The sequence below is a fragment of the Triturus cristatus genome, chromosome 6, assembly GCF_964204655.1.
Source record: "Triturus cristatus chromosome 6, aTriCri1.1, whole genome shotgun sequence".
Lineage (NCBI taxonomy): Eukaryota > Metazoa > Chordata > Amphibia > Caudata > Salamandridae > Triturus > Triturus cristatus.
The window spans coordinates 1,598,542,068-1,598,559,913 of NC_140589.1; the positions used below are offsets into that span (position 1 = coordinate 1,598,542,068).

At 44.5% G+C, this 17,846-nt stretch overlaps 1 protein-coding gene across 1 annotated transcript in view; it reads right to left on the reverse strand.

Moving 5' to 3' along the window:
* Positions 1–17,846, reverse strand: part of MSH6 (mutS homolog 6) — a 163,117-nt gene that overhangs the window by 102,347 nt on the left and 42,924 nt on the right. Inside the window, exon 2 of the mRNA XM_085612737.1 lies at positions 15,632–15,834. Within this exon, the coding sequence (XP_085468863.1) occupies positions 15,632–15,834 (203 nt within the window). The remainder of the gene's footprint in view (positions 1–15,631; positions 15,835–17,846) is intronic.

The following is a 17,846-nucleotide window of genomic DNA, read 5'->3' on the forward strand; positions in this document are numbered from 1 at the left end:
TTTGAGAGACCATCATACAACTTTTTCACATACGTAGCTGAATTACTGCAAATACAAGTAATATCACTCCAATCTTTATTGAACTTGGTAGGAACTTTTTCAGCAGCATTCCAAGTGACACTGCGTTCCATGTTTACCAAACTTCTGGTGCCATGTTTTCCCCACTATCTCAGATGCTTGGTGACAACATTCTTTTCACATATACCGGTCACTACATCTTGCATTGAATGTTTAAAGCTTGGGGTATTTGGCAATTCCCTTACAATCAATACTGACTCACTAGAAAAGGGGGCTGATGTATCAAAGGATTTCACCCATTCTCTGTCTGTGGGTAAATGTGATGGTCCATATTTGGAAATATTCGTATGAAACCAGCCATTTTACATATCAGTGAAATCAAATGTAGCCATAATATCAAAGAGTTTGATATTTACCGATTCTCTACAGTTTATAAAATAACTAAATAAGACCTAAAACATGCTACTAAACACTGCATCTTTAGACCAAAGACCACAAAACTGAAAAAAGCAGAAGGAAGAAGAGAATGTTTGTGACCTCCCTAAGCAACAAAACTCAAGCAGAATAATGTTAGCACAGTCTTTCTTGATGCTACTTTGTATAACAAAGTTACATTGTATTGGCCCCTTCAGGAAGAAATAAAAAGGTCTATTTCACTCATCTTTTCCTTTCTTTGAATGGCACTTTGTTTGTGGTTGCAAAAGTGTTTTTTCAGTGTTTATATGTTTACACCTGTGATGGCTATTTTTCTTTCGGTGGGGTATTATCAGTTATTATAGGTTTAAACCTAAAACCAGATAGCCTACGTATAGCACATTCGGCCTGTGTTACAATACTACATATGCAGTCTTTGTTGTTTTATAGAAATGCTCGTTCAAACTGTTTGTGTGAAAAGTGTAAGCACAGAGCTCATAGTGTGTAATTTGTATGAGTGCACCACGTACAAATTGGCCCTACGATTTAACAAACCAAAATTAGGAGGACATCAATTGAATTGCATTATCCAAACAAACAGTCATGTATTCCCCACTTAAGCACATGGAGACTAGGTTCCCCAAACAAGTAAAAAGTATTTATGTTTTGCCAAGAGTGGCATTCATACAGGAAGGCACACATTTCCCTGGCCTAAGGAGGGAAAATTTAACACAAACAAACACACAATTGAGCACACTAAAACGCATATAACAACAAGTTTTTCAGGTCAGAAAAGAAAGACAAAAGGGAGGCAGTGTTAGAATTGTGGACTATCTTGAACGAGGTTCAATCCGATAACCCCACAATGCCGATACCAAACTAGGCATCAGCACCTCCACCACCGTATGCAGGGATGGATGTCCTCACACCTGCTCCCCTTCCATTAGGATATTCAAACCCAATAGTAGTAGGAGCCGATGACCCCCCCCCCCCCCCTTACCCTCACCACCACCACCACATCCCTCCACACAGGAAGAGGGTCAGACAGGTCCAAGTCCAAGAAATCTAAAAAGAAGAGTCCAGACTCTGCCAGCACAGCCTACGTTTCTAGGCAAGGTCCCCAAAAGCTTGACTCCTGTCCACCACACCTCAAAGGCGAGTAAATTATGCATTCCCAATAGGTCAGGCAAGCTTAAAAGTGCGTCAGGGAAGTTTGTGGCAGTCCTCAACAGTGAAACAGCAAGCTCAGGAGATGAATGGGATGATGGAATCAGCCAGATAGAAGAGGATTCCACCCCAGACCACGAAGGACTGTTTGTTGACGGATCCTCTATGACAGACCACAAGACAGGGGTAGCACATACAGGGGCAGTAGTAGTTAAAGCTCTTAGTCACACACCTTCGGAAGTGCTGCAAGTCACAGCACAAATAACTCTCCCACCACATCTCCTTTCAGGCGGCAGAATTGGTAGCGCCGATTGAAGCCCTAAATCAGAGCATGGGAAAGAGAGTAAGACTATACTCTGACTCCGCCTATGTCACCACCACCGAGGTGGAAAAGGCTTCCTGAAATCGGACGGTACGCACCTCATGCATAAGGACCCCCTCGAACTATTAATCAATGCACTAACCCTACCTATATGCGCAGTTGTAGTGAAATGTGCAGTGCATACTGCAGGCATGGAATGTTTCATGGGGAATTCACAAGCCGACCGGATGGCAAAAGGGCAGCTTACGGAGCAGTTGGGGAGACACGTACTCCGCTTACAGCGGGCAGCAGAGACAAAACTCACTCAGGACAAACCTTACACAAACAGCAAAATTATATCGGAGGGAGTTACAAAACAGCATTCTCACACGAGCGAGAGCTATTGTAGGCCAGGGGATCACACAGACAGCACAAGACCTCATATCGACACACCCAAGGGAAAACTAGTCATGTCCCAGAGCTTAGTAAACATTGCACTACCACAATTGCACCTTCTAACAAACACAGCAAAAGAAAACCTGTTGGTGGAAATTCAGACAGACTGATTCATCCCCACCGTCACGGAGGTGGCAACGATGTACTTAAACGAGTGCACAGTTTGCCAATTATACTCACCCAAACCCACACTCAAGGTCACAGCATCATCCATCCCTAGAACAACTGGACCCTTTAAGGCGTAGCACATCAACATGATTAATAGATGTGCTAACTACAGGTATTTGATTGTAGTTTGTCTGTACTTTGGATGAATCTAAGCCAGCCCTTGCATGCATTGTGATGACAAAGCATCGGCAACCTTCCTGGTTAGGGATAGAATTCTCCAGCGACAGGGGGTGGAGGGGCAGACATAAGATCAAACATAGGGAAACACTGTCAACACACTGTGCGACAACCTCTGCAACCAGCCGTTAGAAATCATCCATATATTAGCATCATCTTACCACCCTCAAAGTAATGGCATCGTAAAAAGGCTTAATGGCCTGTAAAAACATTTTAAAAAAGTAAACTTTGCGCCACCCTTAAAATGTGGCTCCACTGTCTGCCAATATCGTTATTTGCACTAAGAAACATACCTAGCAGATAGCACCATCTTACACCACACCAGATCGCGCCACCCATCCCGAAAACAAGGACCAGGTTAGGTTCCGAGGCTAAACCCAGAGCATTGCGAGATGAATTGCAAGTATACCTGTCAGAACTAAGCAAAACCACTCGGTTCTTATCCAAACAGGTCAGCCACCGATCACCCAAGTGCACCAACACTAAGCTGCCATTTCAAACACCTCAGCCCGGACAATAAGTGTACTGGAGGAAAGTAGTATCTGCTTTCATGGTCACCCCAACTTTCTGCTGGTGTTTTACTGTTTCTTACTAGTCTGACTAGGATCCTGCTAATCAGGACCCCAGTCACTGTACTTCCTCCCTAAATTGGTTATGGTGAGTACCTTGGTACACTCCTATTTGTCTACTGGGGCACCCTTGTAAATACCTAGTGTGCAGTACTAAGGTACCCAGGGATCCCCTATGGGCTGCAGCATGTATCATGCCACCCATGGGGGACCCTCCAAACTTCGACTATGGGCCTGCCACTGCAGCCTGCATGCACCTCTCACGAAATATGTAAGTTTCCTTATATCTTACATCACCGCACTTGAAACCTAGAAGTCACACCTCTAACAGGCCTTCCAGTCCCAAGACAGGGTGCGCGGTTGCGAGAGCAAGGGTGGCCCTGCATGAGCAGACCACCCCTACAAATCCCAGAGTCCATTCTCCAGACTTTGTACGAGAATCAGCCATTACGATAGAGAGGCAATGTGTCATTACACGAGGACCATCTCTGGGCATGTTTGCCTATTCAGTGTTGGGAGGTATGATTCCATCCACGGCAGGACGCCTCCGGGAGGCCCTCCATGCTCCCGGGACTGATCTTACAGAGCCTGACAGCAACCTAGAGCGGCTGCTTACCACAGACAATTCTGCACTCCTGCTGCTGGGCCAAGCCAGAGCGGGGGAAGGTAGGTCAATAGGTTTTCTGTCACAGGGAGGTGTGACCATCTCCCAGAGAGGTTTTAGTGTATTAGGCCGGGTTGAGTACGTTTGTCAGTGCCACAGTCTGCTAGAAGGGCACATTTGGTGCACTCCTTGCATACTCCAGTTCAAACCAGCTCAGGGAGCCGCTGGCTCCCAAATCGGGTGCGAAACTGGACAAAGGACATGGGAGTATCCTCCCCACTGTCCAGCCCCTCCTCTAGGAGGGACCCCTGAATCATCCCAACCCTCTGAGTGTCCTTACCTGTGGGTGGGACCCTAGATTCGTCCTGGGATTCAGCTCCCAACTCCCCTTCATCTTTGACTGTCTGGACATCCTGGCCAAGTCGTGCTGACCGTGCCAGACTGTTCGCATCATCCGTTGCTATCGGACCGAGACTGCAGCTGAGAAGACTGTCTGCGCCAGACCTCCTCGTCCTGCAAACCTGCTGCAACATCAGTGTATGTGCTCCATACAGCTTCCGTCCTGGGCCTAGGAATCTCCTTTGTGTGGGGGGGGGGGGGGGGGGGGGGGGGGAAGGAGTCACTCCCCCTGCATCCATACGCACCTAAACACAGTCGACTGGCCTGCTGAACCTGGGCTCCAAAGTATTCCAAAAGGCTCAGCAACACAGGTGGTGGTTCTGCATTCCCTCGAGGCCAGAGTTGTCCTCTCGTCGAGTTAAGGCCAGCATCCCCTGTTGAGCGTCCTGCAACCGAACCCCTGTGCACCGCATTGCTGCATCACTCAGTAACCGCATCGGTTACCACAACCGACTCGTGCCAACAGAGTCGAACACATCCAAAGGTTCTGGTGATGAGGCTGTCCCTGCTATAACTGTTGCGTACCACCGCGGTTGGTTGAACAGCCGGACTAGGTTGTCTTCAGCGTCACGTGACTTGGGTAGAACTACCCATTCGAAGTACCCATACTTAAAGCCTCTTTTGTCTACAGACCTGTCTTCATTGAACACGAATGGCCTTAGTCTTCCTATGTCCCCTCTGCTTTCAGGTACTTTGACACAAACCCGAGCCCGGGTTCCAACAGACTTTCATCCTTCTGCAACAGCGGTCTCATCCTGAAGTCCTTGATTGTGCTCAACAGTGGTTGTAGGTATCCTGAGTCCGAGGGTATCCTTGGTGGGGTGGCTCCTCAACCTTCATTCTTACACGGGGTATCTTAGGGGTCCATTGGGAAGGGTTTTTCCGCATCAAGACTGGAGTAGTATTGACTACGTGGTCTTGTATCCTCTTGGCGTACGACTATCGTGGGGTACCTAAAGTCTCACCTGGGGTGGTATCTTGGGTGCCAGAATCCCTACATTCTCTGGGTCCAATCTCATCCACTATCGTGGTTCGAATTACAATTTTTTTAAATATCTGGTGGGGTCTGCCCATTGGGACCACTGTGTATTGGTGCTTCTTACTGTTCTATTATGAAGTATTGTGTACATGGACGGTATATCTCTAGGTAGGAGATATTGTATAGTGTTATTAAGTGAATGTATTAAATATCTATTTTTCATAAGTACACTGTGTGGTTCTTTTTCACTTAGCCTATATCAAGGATTGGATACTAGTAAACCGAGCTGCTTTACACTCCTCCTAGAGTACGCTTGAAGGCTGCTCTCCACAGCTACCACCAAGAGTCTTTCTAAGGTTATCTAAAGGTTATCTAAACCACTAAAATCACCATATGGGTCGTCTGGATTGGTGCAGGGTGCTACACTTACATAAGTGAGCATCATATACTAAGCCAGCCTCTCACATATACGTTCAGATCTTTATAAGAAAATGGAGAGGCCAAGTTTGAGGGGCCCTACCAAGCAATTGTTGCAACACCCATGGCCCTCAAAGTCGAGGGGAAGAGTGTGTGGGTCCATCTCGCCAAAGTGTGGTTGAAACCTTCCACGGCAAACCCTCCATTAACTAAACCCCACAAATATTTTTTGGAACTGATCAGAATGAACACAGTTATCTGAGGAACACAGAAGACTCCCAGGGGACCAGCAACACGAGCTACAATATCACGACAAACGTTATGTAAATTACACGGTAGATGTACCCACTGTCTACTATGGGTAGCCCCACACCTACTGGGGGAACTACAGTGCCTGCGTAGGGAACACTAGTATGTCACCTACAATTACACTAAACTTAACACTAGCATCCCGCAGGCAGTACATAGCGCCCTCCTACACAACACTTGGTACCAACAAATGACCTCTGTCGGATTCCAAGCATCAGCTAGGTCATGTTGTCTGTGCGCTAATCCCACATGTGGTAGGTGCAGATAGGTTTTCCCTGTCCCATGAGGTAGCCCCCGAAAAAGCAAAGTGCCTCATTCACCTTTGCTTATGTAGGAGAAGGGTCAAGATCCAGCCTAACAAGATAGAACCCAACGATATCCAAACAGAGCTCGATAGAATGCATGGGAAGGACACCATTGGGGAAGATACTGTTTGGCCCGAGATTTCACAGAAAAGAGATTCTTAGGAGGTAGCAAAACCCCCAACTCTGTGCACAAACATGACTATGCCAGCATCTATCTGTGGGCCAAATGTGGCCCTTAGAGTATAAGGGGGCGGTCTTCTGTAAAAACAAGTGGTCTGCCAACATGGAATTCCTAGGCAGAGCGGCACAGCTCAGGGATAAAAAGGGGAATTGGTCACATGGGGAGGGTTCAATGCATGTATGGCTAATCCTTGTCAGGAGATCTAGGACACCAAGGTGGGTGGATACACTTGGCAAGAAGGGAAGGGTCAACCCCTGATAGTACAGAAACTTACAGTGTATTCCTCATCTTTCAGAGAAAAAGGAAAGCTTCCAATGGGCACGAATGCTAACTGTGAAGTGATTTTTTGACATTACAGATAGGCAATGGGGCACCTCTACGCTGATGGATTTCTTCTGGCAGTGCAGCGAAAACTCCTGCACCCAACTGGTTACTGGTTGGAGGTGACTGTGTTCCCTTTTTATCTTGCACACATTCCCGGACATCACCACTTTATCTCCTTCTCAACCCCTAATATCCTCTCCACCAAAGCCCCTCCTCAAGATTCCTCGATGGTCAGGAACTGGAGCCGTGTAGACACCTCAACACTCTGCACCCTTCAGGCCACCTCCATGCCCTTCTCCCCTCCGTCCAATGGCCACCCGACTTCACCGCACGCCCAGGCCGAGAACATTAATGCCTGGCTGGCCTCTGCGAGAGATAGCCTGGCTCCCATGAGAAAGCTCAAAAACAAGCGGCCCCATGACGCGCAGCGATGGTTCACCAACAATCTCAAAGAAATGCAACTCACCTTGCGCCAAACCGAACGCAAGTGGAGACAGGACTATTTCCCTATCAAAAAATCTATCTTCATATCGGCCCTCAAAGACTATAAGTGCGCCATTCTCAGAGCTAAATCAGATTATTTTTCTCTGAAAATCCTGGAATCCACTAACAAAGCTAAAGACATCTTCTCCATTGTGGACGAACTTGTCAAACCTGACAGCGACACCGTTAAACCTACCCCCTCACAATCCCTCTGTGACTCTCTCAACACTTACTTTATAGACAAAATCACCAGAATCAAAGCTAGCATCCCCAAGCCCACCCTTTCCCCCGATCCTGACTGCCCTTACCGCAATCCTCTCCATCTTGATCTTTTTCCACCGATTACTCTGGAGGTCTTCTTCTCCCCTCTCAAAAGGGTCCGCTCAGGCTCCCCGACGGACAGCTGCCCACCTCACATGGCTCGGGAGGTCTTCTGCCACCTTCCTGAACCTCCCCCCATCACTCCTCAACAACTCCCTCTCCACGGGCATAGTCCCATATCTTTTCAAGACTGCGGAAGTCACACCCATCCTAAAAAAAAATAGGCTCTGACCCTCTTGTTCCTAGCAACTTCCGCCCAATATCATTGCTACCCTTCCTAGGGAAAATTCTGGAGTCTCATGTAGCAAACTGCCTGAGTATATTTGTGGAATCCTCCCACTATCTAGACTCCCATCAAGCTGGTTTCAGACCTGAACATTCTACAGAGTCCATTGTTCTGGCGGTCCACGATGAACTTAGGAAGGGAGCTGATCAGAATTCCACGCAGGCTCTAGTGCTTCTGGACTTGTCGGCGGCTTTCGACACAGTCGACCACAATTTATTGGTTGGCCGAGTCGAGAGCGCCGGCATCCGGGGGCTCCCGCTAAAATGGATCATCTCCTTCCTCAACGATCGCTACCAAGCAGTTCGTCTCTCCAATTTTTCATCTGAGAAAAAAAGACTGACCTGTGGGTTTCCCAGGGCTCTTCTCTCCCCTCCATTTAATCTATATATTTTCCACCCGATTTCAGATCTCCGGAAGAATAGTAGTCACATTTAATTACGCTGACGACCTCCAGCTTGTCTTCACCATAGACTCGTCACCCTCCTCTATGGAGAACTTCCAATCGACCATGAATTTCATGAGCAATTGGATGAACTCTAACCAGTTAAAGCTCAAACCTGATAAGACGGCGCTGGTTCTCACAGGGACCTCAGCTAACCCTTGGAACTCAAACTTCTGGCCCCATTCCCTGGGATGCCCACCCTCCCCAGTCAGCTCGGTAAAAAGCCTAGGTATCACAATTAGCAGTGAACTCACCATGAAGGCCCAGATTAACTCGGCGGTCTCCGCCTGCTTCTTCCACTTGCGAAGAATTCGGAAAATTAGCAGATTCCTTTCCTTTGAAGCCCTCATCCAAGTTACCCTGGCCTTAGTAAGGTCGCGTATCGACTACGCCAATTTACTGTATGCCGGCATTCCTGCATACCAATCCGACCGGCTACAAATGGTACAGAACCAAGCTGCCAGGCTTGTCTATGGCTGGCCAAAATCTCACAACGCGAAGCCCCTGCTTAGGAGTCTCCACTGGCTCCCAGTGACCCAACGCTGTCTCTTCAAACTTGGCTGCCTGATCCACAAGGCCTTGTTGTCCCATGGACCTGTCTTCATTGCCACCAGAATCCAGCGCTATGCCCCCTCTCGTGAGCTACATTCTTCTAGCCTGAATCTACTGACCCCTTGTTCATGCAAGCGTAAAAAACATGGCGGTCTAAGATTCTCGACCCTGGCTCCTCAATTCTGGAACACCCTCCCCCGCGAATTACGTCAAGTTCTTTCTTGCTCTCAGTTCAGGAAATCCCTTAAAACTTGGCTCTTTTCCCAGGCCTTCAACTAATTAACTCTCACTGCATCTGTCTTCGCACTCCATTTAGCCCCAAGAAACCGCTGGTGAACGTGCGCTCAATAAATAACTTTATCATATCAAGAACTAACAGAGTTGTACCAACACCCGTTAAACAAAAAGACCACCTTGCTGCACAAAGCTTGCGAAGAGAGCAGTTGACTATTTTGGCTAGGCTCAGTTCAAAGACATTCCAGAAGAATTCAGGCTGTTCACAGAAGCACAGCTTGGGGCAGGGGGTGGATAGCTTTTTTCACCCTACAGACAAAAGCAAACAAACGCTGCCTCCAGATCACTCAGTGGGAAATGCTTAAGATAAAAAGCACTGACCTCAGTCTCAATTTGATCAAGGAAGAAATGCAAGCTATCTGCCTCATGGTAATGCAGCACAGATATGTGCTAGACTTAATGACCACAATCGAGGGAGGGTTCTGCGCCAAGATAGGCGCTGCCTGTTGCACATTTATCCCAGGGAACAATATGGACAATGGAACACTGAAACTTACCATCCAAGCACTGCATAAACCTACAGAGAAGCATGCTTGAAAAAGGAGGTGCCCCCGAGCAGGAGTGGTTCTTCAATTGGTTCTACTGGCTCCCACGGTGGATATCTGGTCTGTGTAAATCACAGTTGCCTGTTATCGTTGTGTTTCTATTAGTTTGCAGAGTTGTACAATTGGGGAATCACCTGCTGTGAAAACTGAGCCCTCAAACTAGGTAAAATGCAAGTAAACATCAAGGTTGTCACAGTCAAGAGTGAGCTAGGGAATAGCAGGACCCAAATAAAATAATGGCACAAAAGCATGAGTTAGATCGTGTAGTGTAAGAATCAACTAGAGGGGGAATGTTAATATGGATATTGATGCGTCTGTCAACACATATGAACAATCTGCCTTATTAATAGAATCACCCATTCTGAACTCCACATTTACCTCGACACGCAAGTACGTGGTCAGGTAGGCCCTACGACCTAGGCTAAGGATTACAGATTCATGGCTCACAAGTGGGAGGATGTATAGCTGGCAGGCAAACAATCTGGCAGGAAACTCTTGATCAATTCCACAGATAGGCACAGCAACATTACAATGGTCAGGGGAGAATGCCCCAATATAGACATGGCCGGTGGGGGTACGCACTCCAAAAAGCACCATAAAGTCCAATGCCACACGAGTTAGGAACACTTAGCCAATCAGCTAACATGCGCTCCCTATGTCGGACATCTGGACACATACACCACTGACAACACTGTGTCCACAGAGGTCAAGACCCAACTGTAGTAACCACTGACCATTCATTTATGACCCTAAAGGCCGCAACCAACATTCCTCACCATATATGGTACACCAGAAATCTTTTTTTTTTTTTTATATATACACTTTATTCGATAGCAAGGTATCATAAAAGTAAACACAATACAACGTAGATCAAATGACATTCAATATTAAAATGGATTAATACAAATTGATAAAAAACAATGTGCAAATACACTCAAATTTCTTAAAATACCATAATAAAGAGAAAAAGCGACAAACCCATAGAATATAGACAAGCAAATACATATCAGTTATTCAAACATAAATTCATTAAAGTTGCACAATTACACCATATAAAAGGTCTAACCAGTATTTAATTCAGCAAGCTTTGATCGTATTTGCCATGCTTTCCCCAAATATTTAGCAACTCCACATATTATCAACAGGGATGTAGTATCCGTTGTTAGGATACGAAGGGCCACTGAACACTGCCTGGTTCCCAGGATTCTACAAACTGGGGTTAGCCATTTTTTCCTGGGTCCCCTGTATGCCTTACAGGCAAACCGGAAATGTCCCAGTGATTCAGTTGGATTAGGACACCCCGGACAAACTGGGTGAAGAGATTTAGAATTTTTCCAGATTTTTGTAAACTCATTCAGGGGTAGCGTGCCTAGCCTCATTTTGAGGAACAGAGCTCTATCTCTAGGTATGGAGAGGAGATCAAGAAACGGCTCCAGCTTAGGTGCTGGCTTGTGAGTCAAAAATGTGTTAGTAAGAGTGCCCAATTTAGGATTACCCACATCCTTTGCTTCTATGCTTGCCCAGTATAATTTCTTGATGGTATCTTTTGGGGGGGGCTGCTGAGATAACCATTCATCTTTTAACCCCAAGTTGAATACCAGATCCCTTCGTTTTTTCAGCCACGGAATCACCCCATAGCCGTTTAATGCAATGAGTTCGTCAAGAACTAAGGCATAATTGCTAAGTTCTGCGGTTTTTCTAAGGCGAACCCAAAAAAGTAAAGGGCGAAGCCAAACGATATCTTTAATTGAGCGACGACCCAAATCAAATAATAATGGTTTAATCGGGGTAGAAACTGGGAGACCCACTATCTCTCTCATAAATTTATGTTCAGCTAAGATCAAGTCGGAGACTCTTTCTGAACCCCATAGTTCAGAGCCGTAAGTTGCGGCAGAGTAACCAGTAATACGGGGCTAATGGGCTTGCTAGAGGACAGGCGATGATCTCTTACAATTTCTCCTGTCACTTTCTTGAAGTTTAGTAACATTTTAGAGATATGCAAATCCCATTTCATTTTTGAATTTATCCTGACCCCTAGATAATCGAATGCATCCACTTCCTCCAATAAGGCGCCATTTAATGCGATATTAATTTTCCTAGCTTTTTTGTTTCTGGACAATACCATCAATTTGGTTTTAGTGGTATTTATAGTGAGGCCACGACTATTGCAAAAGGTACTGAACCTGTCCAGCAATTTCTGAAGCCCAAAGGGTGTTTTAGACAGGAGGAGAGTGTCATCTGCAAAGAGGAGGGTTGGTATTTTTTCCCCTGCCAGGGTGGGGGCATCCGCTGGGTCCTCCCTCAAATGGTCTGCCACCCCATTAATAAAGAGGGAGAACAAGGTCGGAGCCATCACACATCCCTGGCGGACCCCCCTCTGAACAGGTATTCTGTCAGTCAGTTGGCCTTCACTCCCCCATCTAATTCTTGCAAACGTTCCCTCATGTAATCTTTTAATGAGTTCCAGAAGATATCGGGGGAGTCCCATGTCATATAATACCTGCCACAATTTAACCCGAGGAACAAGGTCGAAAGCGGTTTTAAGGTCAATAAAGGCCAAGTACAAAGATCCCCCACCAATTAGAACGGTCTTCCAGTAGGTAGCTACGAATCTGAATACTTGGTCCATAGTACCTACTTTCTTTCTAAAACCCGCTTGCAAATGTGTAAGAAAGTTTCCCTCCTCTATCCAGGTCCCCATACGTGAGATGAGTACCCTGCCAACCACCTTTTGGACAACGTCGATTAGACTTATCGGTCTGTAGTTGGCAGGGTCCTCTCTCGCCCCCTTCTTATAAATTGTGACAACCTCTGCACCCTTCCAAGAGTCTGGGACTGCATGGCCCCGCAGCAATAAATTCATCAAATTACAAATAAGATTTGCCCATACTGCGGGGTCATGAAGGATCAAATCTCCTGGGAGGCCATCCGGGCCAGCTGCCTTCCCAGGTGCTATGTTTTTAATCGCGGTCTGTACCTCTAGAGGTGTAAAGAAGTCTGTTGGTTCAGAATGTATCAATACTAGGCTAGAGTCTGGATCAGCAGACAAGGGGTGATCAGAGTCTACCTCACTACAATACAGATTTGAAAAGTGCAGACACCACTGCTGAGCTGTTAGGTTATTGGAGATGGGGTCAGAGCCTCTTTTGGTTAATTGGGTTATTAAAGCCCAGAAGGTGCTAGAATCTTTTAAAAAGGCGGCCTTTTTTAATTCCTGCCAATGGTCCTCCTCCCATGTCCGTTTAGCAGCTTCAATAGTTTTTCGGTAATTTTGTCTAGCCAGCCTTACAGCTACCGGGTCTTTTTCCTTTAAGGCTAATAAAATGGCCTTTCTCCGGGTTCTGCATTCAGCAGTAAACCAGAGATTACCTCTTTTGGTTACAGGATTTGTCCCACCCTTTGACCCTCTTGTTTTAAAATAGGAGCCTATGCCTTCTATGAATACTTTATAAGAACTGCTAAGGTCTATACAGTTCTTCCCAGCCAACGTGGAATTGAGAAGGGCAAATTCTTCTGTCCTAGAGGCCACTTGAAGGTCTATAGCAGATAAAATGTCCTCATGACCTGACACTTTATGCCATTTAAGCCTTCTGTTGCAGTTTGAAGGTATTACTGCTTTTGATGCTGAATTCGTGAGTGTAATACTTTCCTTTACGTGCCACTTAACTGCACAGAGAGGGTTATGATCACTATCTGGCATTTGCTCTACCTTCATGTCAACCACATACCCCCATGATTTTGTATCTAGGAGGATATAATCAATACGCGATGGCCCGTTTAATCTATTGAAGGTCATAGCCCCATGGGAGTCAGAGGGGGTTCTTCCATTTAATGCCCGAAGATTAAATTCCATATTTAAACCAGTGATCTGCAAAGCCCTCGCTGTCCATTTCTTGATGGGACTCAGGTTTAAAGAGGGGATGAAATATTTATTATCATCCTCACTGGACTCAAGAAGGTCTTCATCACTTAACGGCTCAAATGTGCAGTTTAAATCACCTCCCAAAATAATATTAGAAAGTGGAGGGATACCTGCTAAAATATTTTCCAGAAATCTTTTATGGCTGTTATAATATATTTCAAGTGTCTTCAAACTCTATGTAAATGGAGACAGTCCTCAGACCTAGTGCCTGTAACCGTTCTACCAGCAGCACTGTTTAATTAAACAAACTGTTCCTGTTTTGCCAAATGCCTCTTGTCTTTGGATTTTTAAGGAAATCAGATGTGAGCAACAAGAGCCATGGAGAAGAGCTGTAGATCTTTTAAATAAGACTCACTTTGGCCACCGTCAGGACTCCTCACTCACCAAATTGTATTGTCATGTGAAGAACTTACTAGCCCAAGAGCCAGACGCCGGGTGGTGGGGTTTAGAAGGTGGAGAAAGCGACAATAAGGAAAAGTTCTTCATGTCAACATGTCAAAGCAGTAATTACCTACACAGACAAATATGAAGGCACTAAAACATTTGGTCGAATTGCCTAAACACTTAATACCACTAGTCAATATCAAGTCTTTGGTCATCTCAGGTCATGGTTAGCAAGAACAAACAAAAAACTTTCTTTGGCTTAAAAGTCAATGAGGAGGAATTCATATATCACGAGAACAACGATTCCGGGAATAACAATTTTGATATAACATTATACAATGCTTCTCAGTGAATAGTCCGGAGTGCATATATCCAACATCCATAAGCAAATTTAAGCAAATGATTGCGACGATTCAAAGTTTGGGCTTATTTTTCGCTTAAATCACAGATTTCCATTTAGGTAACTAATGGGCAAGATAGAAAGAAAAGCGTTGGAAATTAGGCTAAGTATACACATGGTGATGATGGAAGAATGCAGTAAAAATCCATCTGTAGGTCGTTGATCTGAAATAGAGGTTTAGATTCTTAGAGTACTCCGATTTCAGAACACACACTGCAACATGAATACTTTAACGAGAGGGCATAACAAGCCATTCTAATTCTATATTAACACTCGGACAATCCATTAGTTACTTTAAACGTGTCTGCCTCTGATGATATGTAATAGACGAACCACTTCATATCGACTAAGATTTTTTTTTTTTTTTTAGACCTTTGCATTGTCATGTTCAACAATTCTGATTTTACTGACTTTTCAAGTTACCTTGCACAATAAATAACCCACTTTAGTTTTGGTACTGCGTGCACACCTTGCTTCTTCACTGGTGCATAAGATAGCACCGTGTTAGATCACAGACATTCCTTGTGGCCTTCATATTTCTTTGACAAATATTAATTCTTCAAGGGCAAAACGAGGCTTTCATCCTTCCACAATGTTGGGAAAACAGTTAACAGTGCTAAAAGGGCACAATGTGCAGCAGCAAGCACCATACAATGAAGAGTTAAACTGAAGTACAATCCAGTCACAGATAAAAGCCACATTTTATTGATCAGATCAGAACCTCCTTGAGGGCCAACCCGTGTATCTAACCATCAATGCTGCCAAGCCAAAAAGGTACACCCTACTCCTGCCCAGAACACTGACTGACTATGATGTGTCTGTGCAGCACCTGTTATTGCTCACCAACAAACACCTCCCTCCCCTGCCTTATTTCACATCACCTTCAATTGTGGCCAAGAAAACACCGAGCGGCTTAACCTTTTCAAACTGTTACTAAAACACCAATGTGCATTTATTAGGAGGAAGGGTGCAAGACTTTAAAATCTTAAATAAGTAACTGAACAGCTACCCTGCAGGCCTTTATGCGAACCTATCTAGCTTCATCCTTGTACAGCAAGGGGCTAGCAAGTCCTGGCCCTCAGGATTAGGAAAAGAGCTTTCTGAGATTTACTGGACATGCATCCTTTGTGTGTGGAAGTTTTTGATCAAGTAAAAGCCACACAGTCTAAGGAACAAACTCAATATCACATAGCCTCTAATGTAGATTTTCTTACCTGTGTATGCCTTAACGTTCTTCACTCCAACCCAGCCTCTCATTGGTGGGTCATCAAAAAACTGCATATGCACCTTAAGCAACTTCCCTTTTCCTCGGAGATGGGTTGATTCAGTAGGGTGGTTGTATACAAGACATGGCCACCAGGGGTGACCTGTCATCTTAGCCCAAACCAAGTCACCTGGTGCAAAGAGGCACAAGATACTGGAGAAAAAGAAAAAAAAAAAAACTATTGGTACCGGAAAGTAAAAATGTCAGATTTCCCCCTCCCTCCCCAGAGTCAAATATTTTGTTTTTAAGACATAAATTCTTACAGAAAGAGAACAGATTATCCAATTCATTGAAACATACAAAAATATCACAAAATCTCCAACAAATAAAATAGCATTATTGCAAACAGCACGTAACAGACCTACATGCGGGCATAAATCCATGTTTAAAATAACTTTTCGGAGCAATACACAGGGGGTGGGGGGTCTGCAATAAAAAAATCTTCATTAACATGCATATAATCAGGATGTACATAAATTGAAATATGAGCAGCAGATAATTACAGTTACTTGTGTAGATACTAAAGTGCATTGGCAGAACAGATATAACAGAATTACAAGCAAACAAAACTCCAGGTTTGAAATACCTTTTAGAAAAGTACACCTTGGGTAATCAGGTTATGCAACTGTTAAGACCCATTTAAATATAAAGCAGCAATTTTTAATATATATATATATATATATATATATATATATATATATATATATATATATATATATATATATATATGTTATCTACTGGCGGTCGACAGTAGATAGTTATAGTTAGGACCGTGTTTCCATAGGAAATCCGCAACATTCTATTTGGAATAACTTCGGCGCCGGTTGACGAATCCTCGCAAAATTTTCAAAATAGGTGGGGCGCTCCGCTCCTACCCTGAAAGTCTTGGGGTGATTCGTCCAGCGGGGGCCGAGAGAAAAGGGGGGTCCCAAAACACGTTTTCCCCATGCATTTTTCCATAGGGACCTTTAGTCCAAGGTACAGCCCGAACGGCTGAACAGAATTACTTGAAATTTGGCAGAGAGGTAGTCCTCAGGTCAGGGAAGTGCCTTTTGCAGGTCTGGTGTCAATCTGTTCAGTAGTTCCTGAGAAAATCAAAAGTAAAATCATATATATATGTGGGCGGAGCCTAACCACACATCTCATCCTGAGATCTGATTGGCTGTCAGCACTTCATCCAAGAAGTGTTGGCAGCCATCTTGGGACCAATATACATGATAGCACCTCATTAAAAAGCATTGCAGTTAATAGAAGGTTTTAAGACTTTAGTTACATTATAAATCATTTGTTGATGGTACCATACTCATTTTAGGAATTGTGGTATGTTCTAAGGTGATTTCACCATGTGAAAAAGCCTTCTGCTGGGATATCATGATTGAGAGAAAAATATTTTCTCATGCTTTTCCCACAGAGGTTTGGAAGGTGATCTATAAGCTAAACTGAGAGCATTATCTTTCTCAGTCATGTGAGAATGAAGTCTGACATTATCAGTAAAACATGTACATCCAACAAGGGCAGAGACTGTCAGTTGATTCCTTTGTGTTCTACTGCAGCTTCCCAGAGTGTTCCAAAGAACAACTAGAGCGCTAACAGTCCTACTTATGATAAACGTATGGCACACCTGAAGCCATCTTGCTTGGATTAAAGTGGTAACTCTTAAAACATTTAATTTAAAAAGGAACACAATGAGGGGGTTCATTTTTCCATAAAAAGTATGATTAGTGCTGCAGAAAGAAAAATTAGGGCACATTTTGAGTGACTTCTCAAATCCTCTATTTCATGAAACAATTCTGACATGCAGACTGAAACATGCACTTTCAATACCAGCAGCAGTTTTCCCTGGTGAGCAGTAGCTTTACTACAGTGATCTAATGAGCAAAAAGAGTGCTAACATTCTGAATTTATGGCAAGTGTGTGACACATCTGAATGCCTTCTTGATGGAATCAAAGTAAAAAACTGAAAGTATTTCCTACTGAGGAGACTGCAGTAAATGAGGAAATTAGGAAACTTCATAACAAATAAGTCTCCCAAGATGGCCACCAGAGACAAAAGAGCCCAAATGTAGCCCAAATATCACCCAGATGTAGCCCAAATATAGCCCAATGACAGAAGTGTACAAAACACTTATTATTTTGTGTTTTTGCAGTGTTATATAGTGCAGACT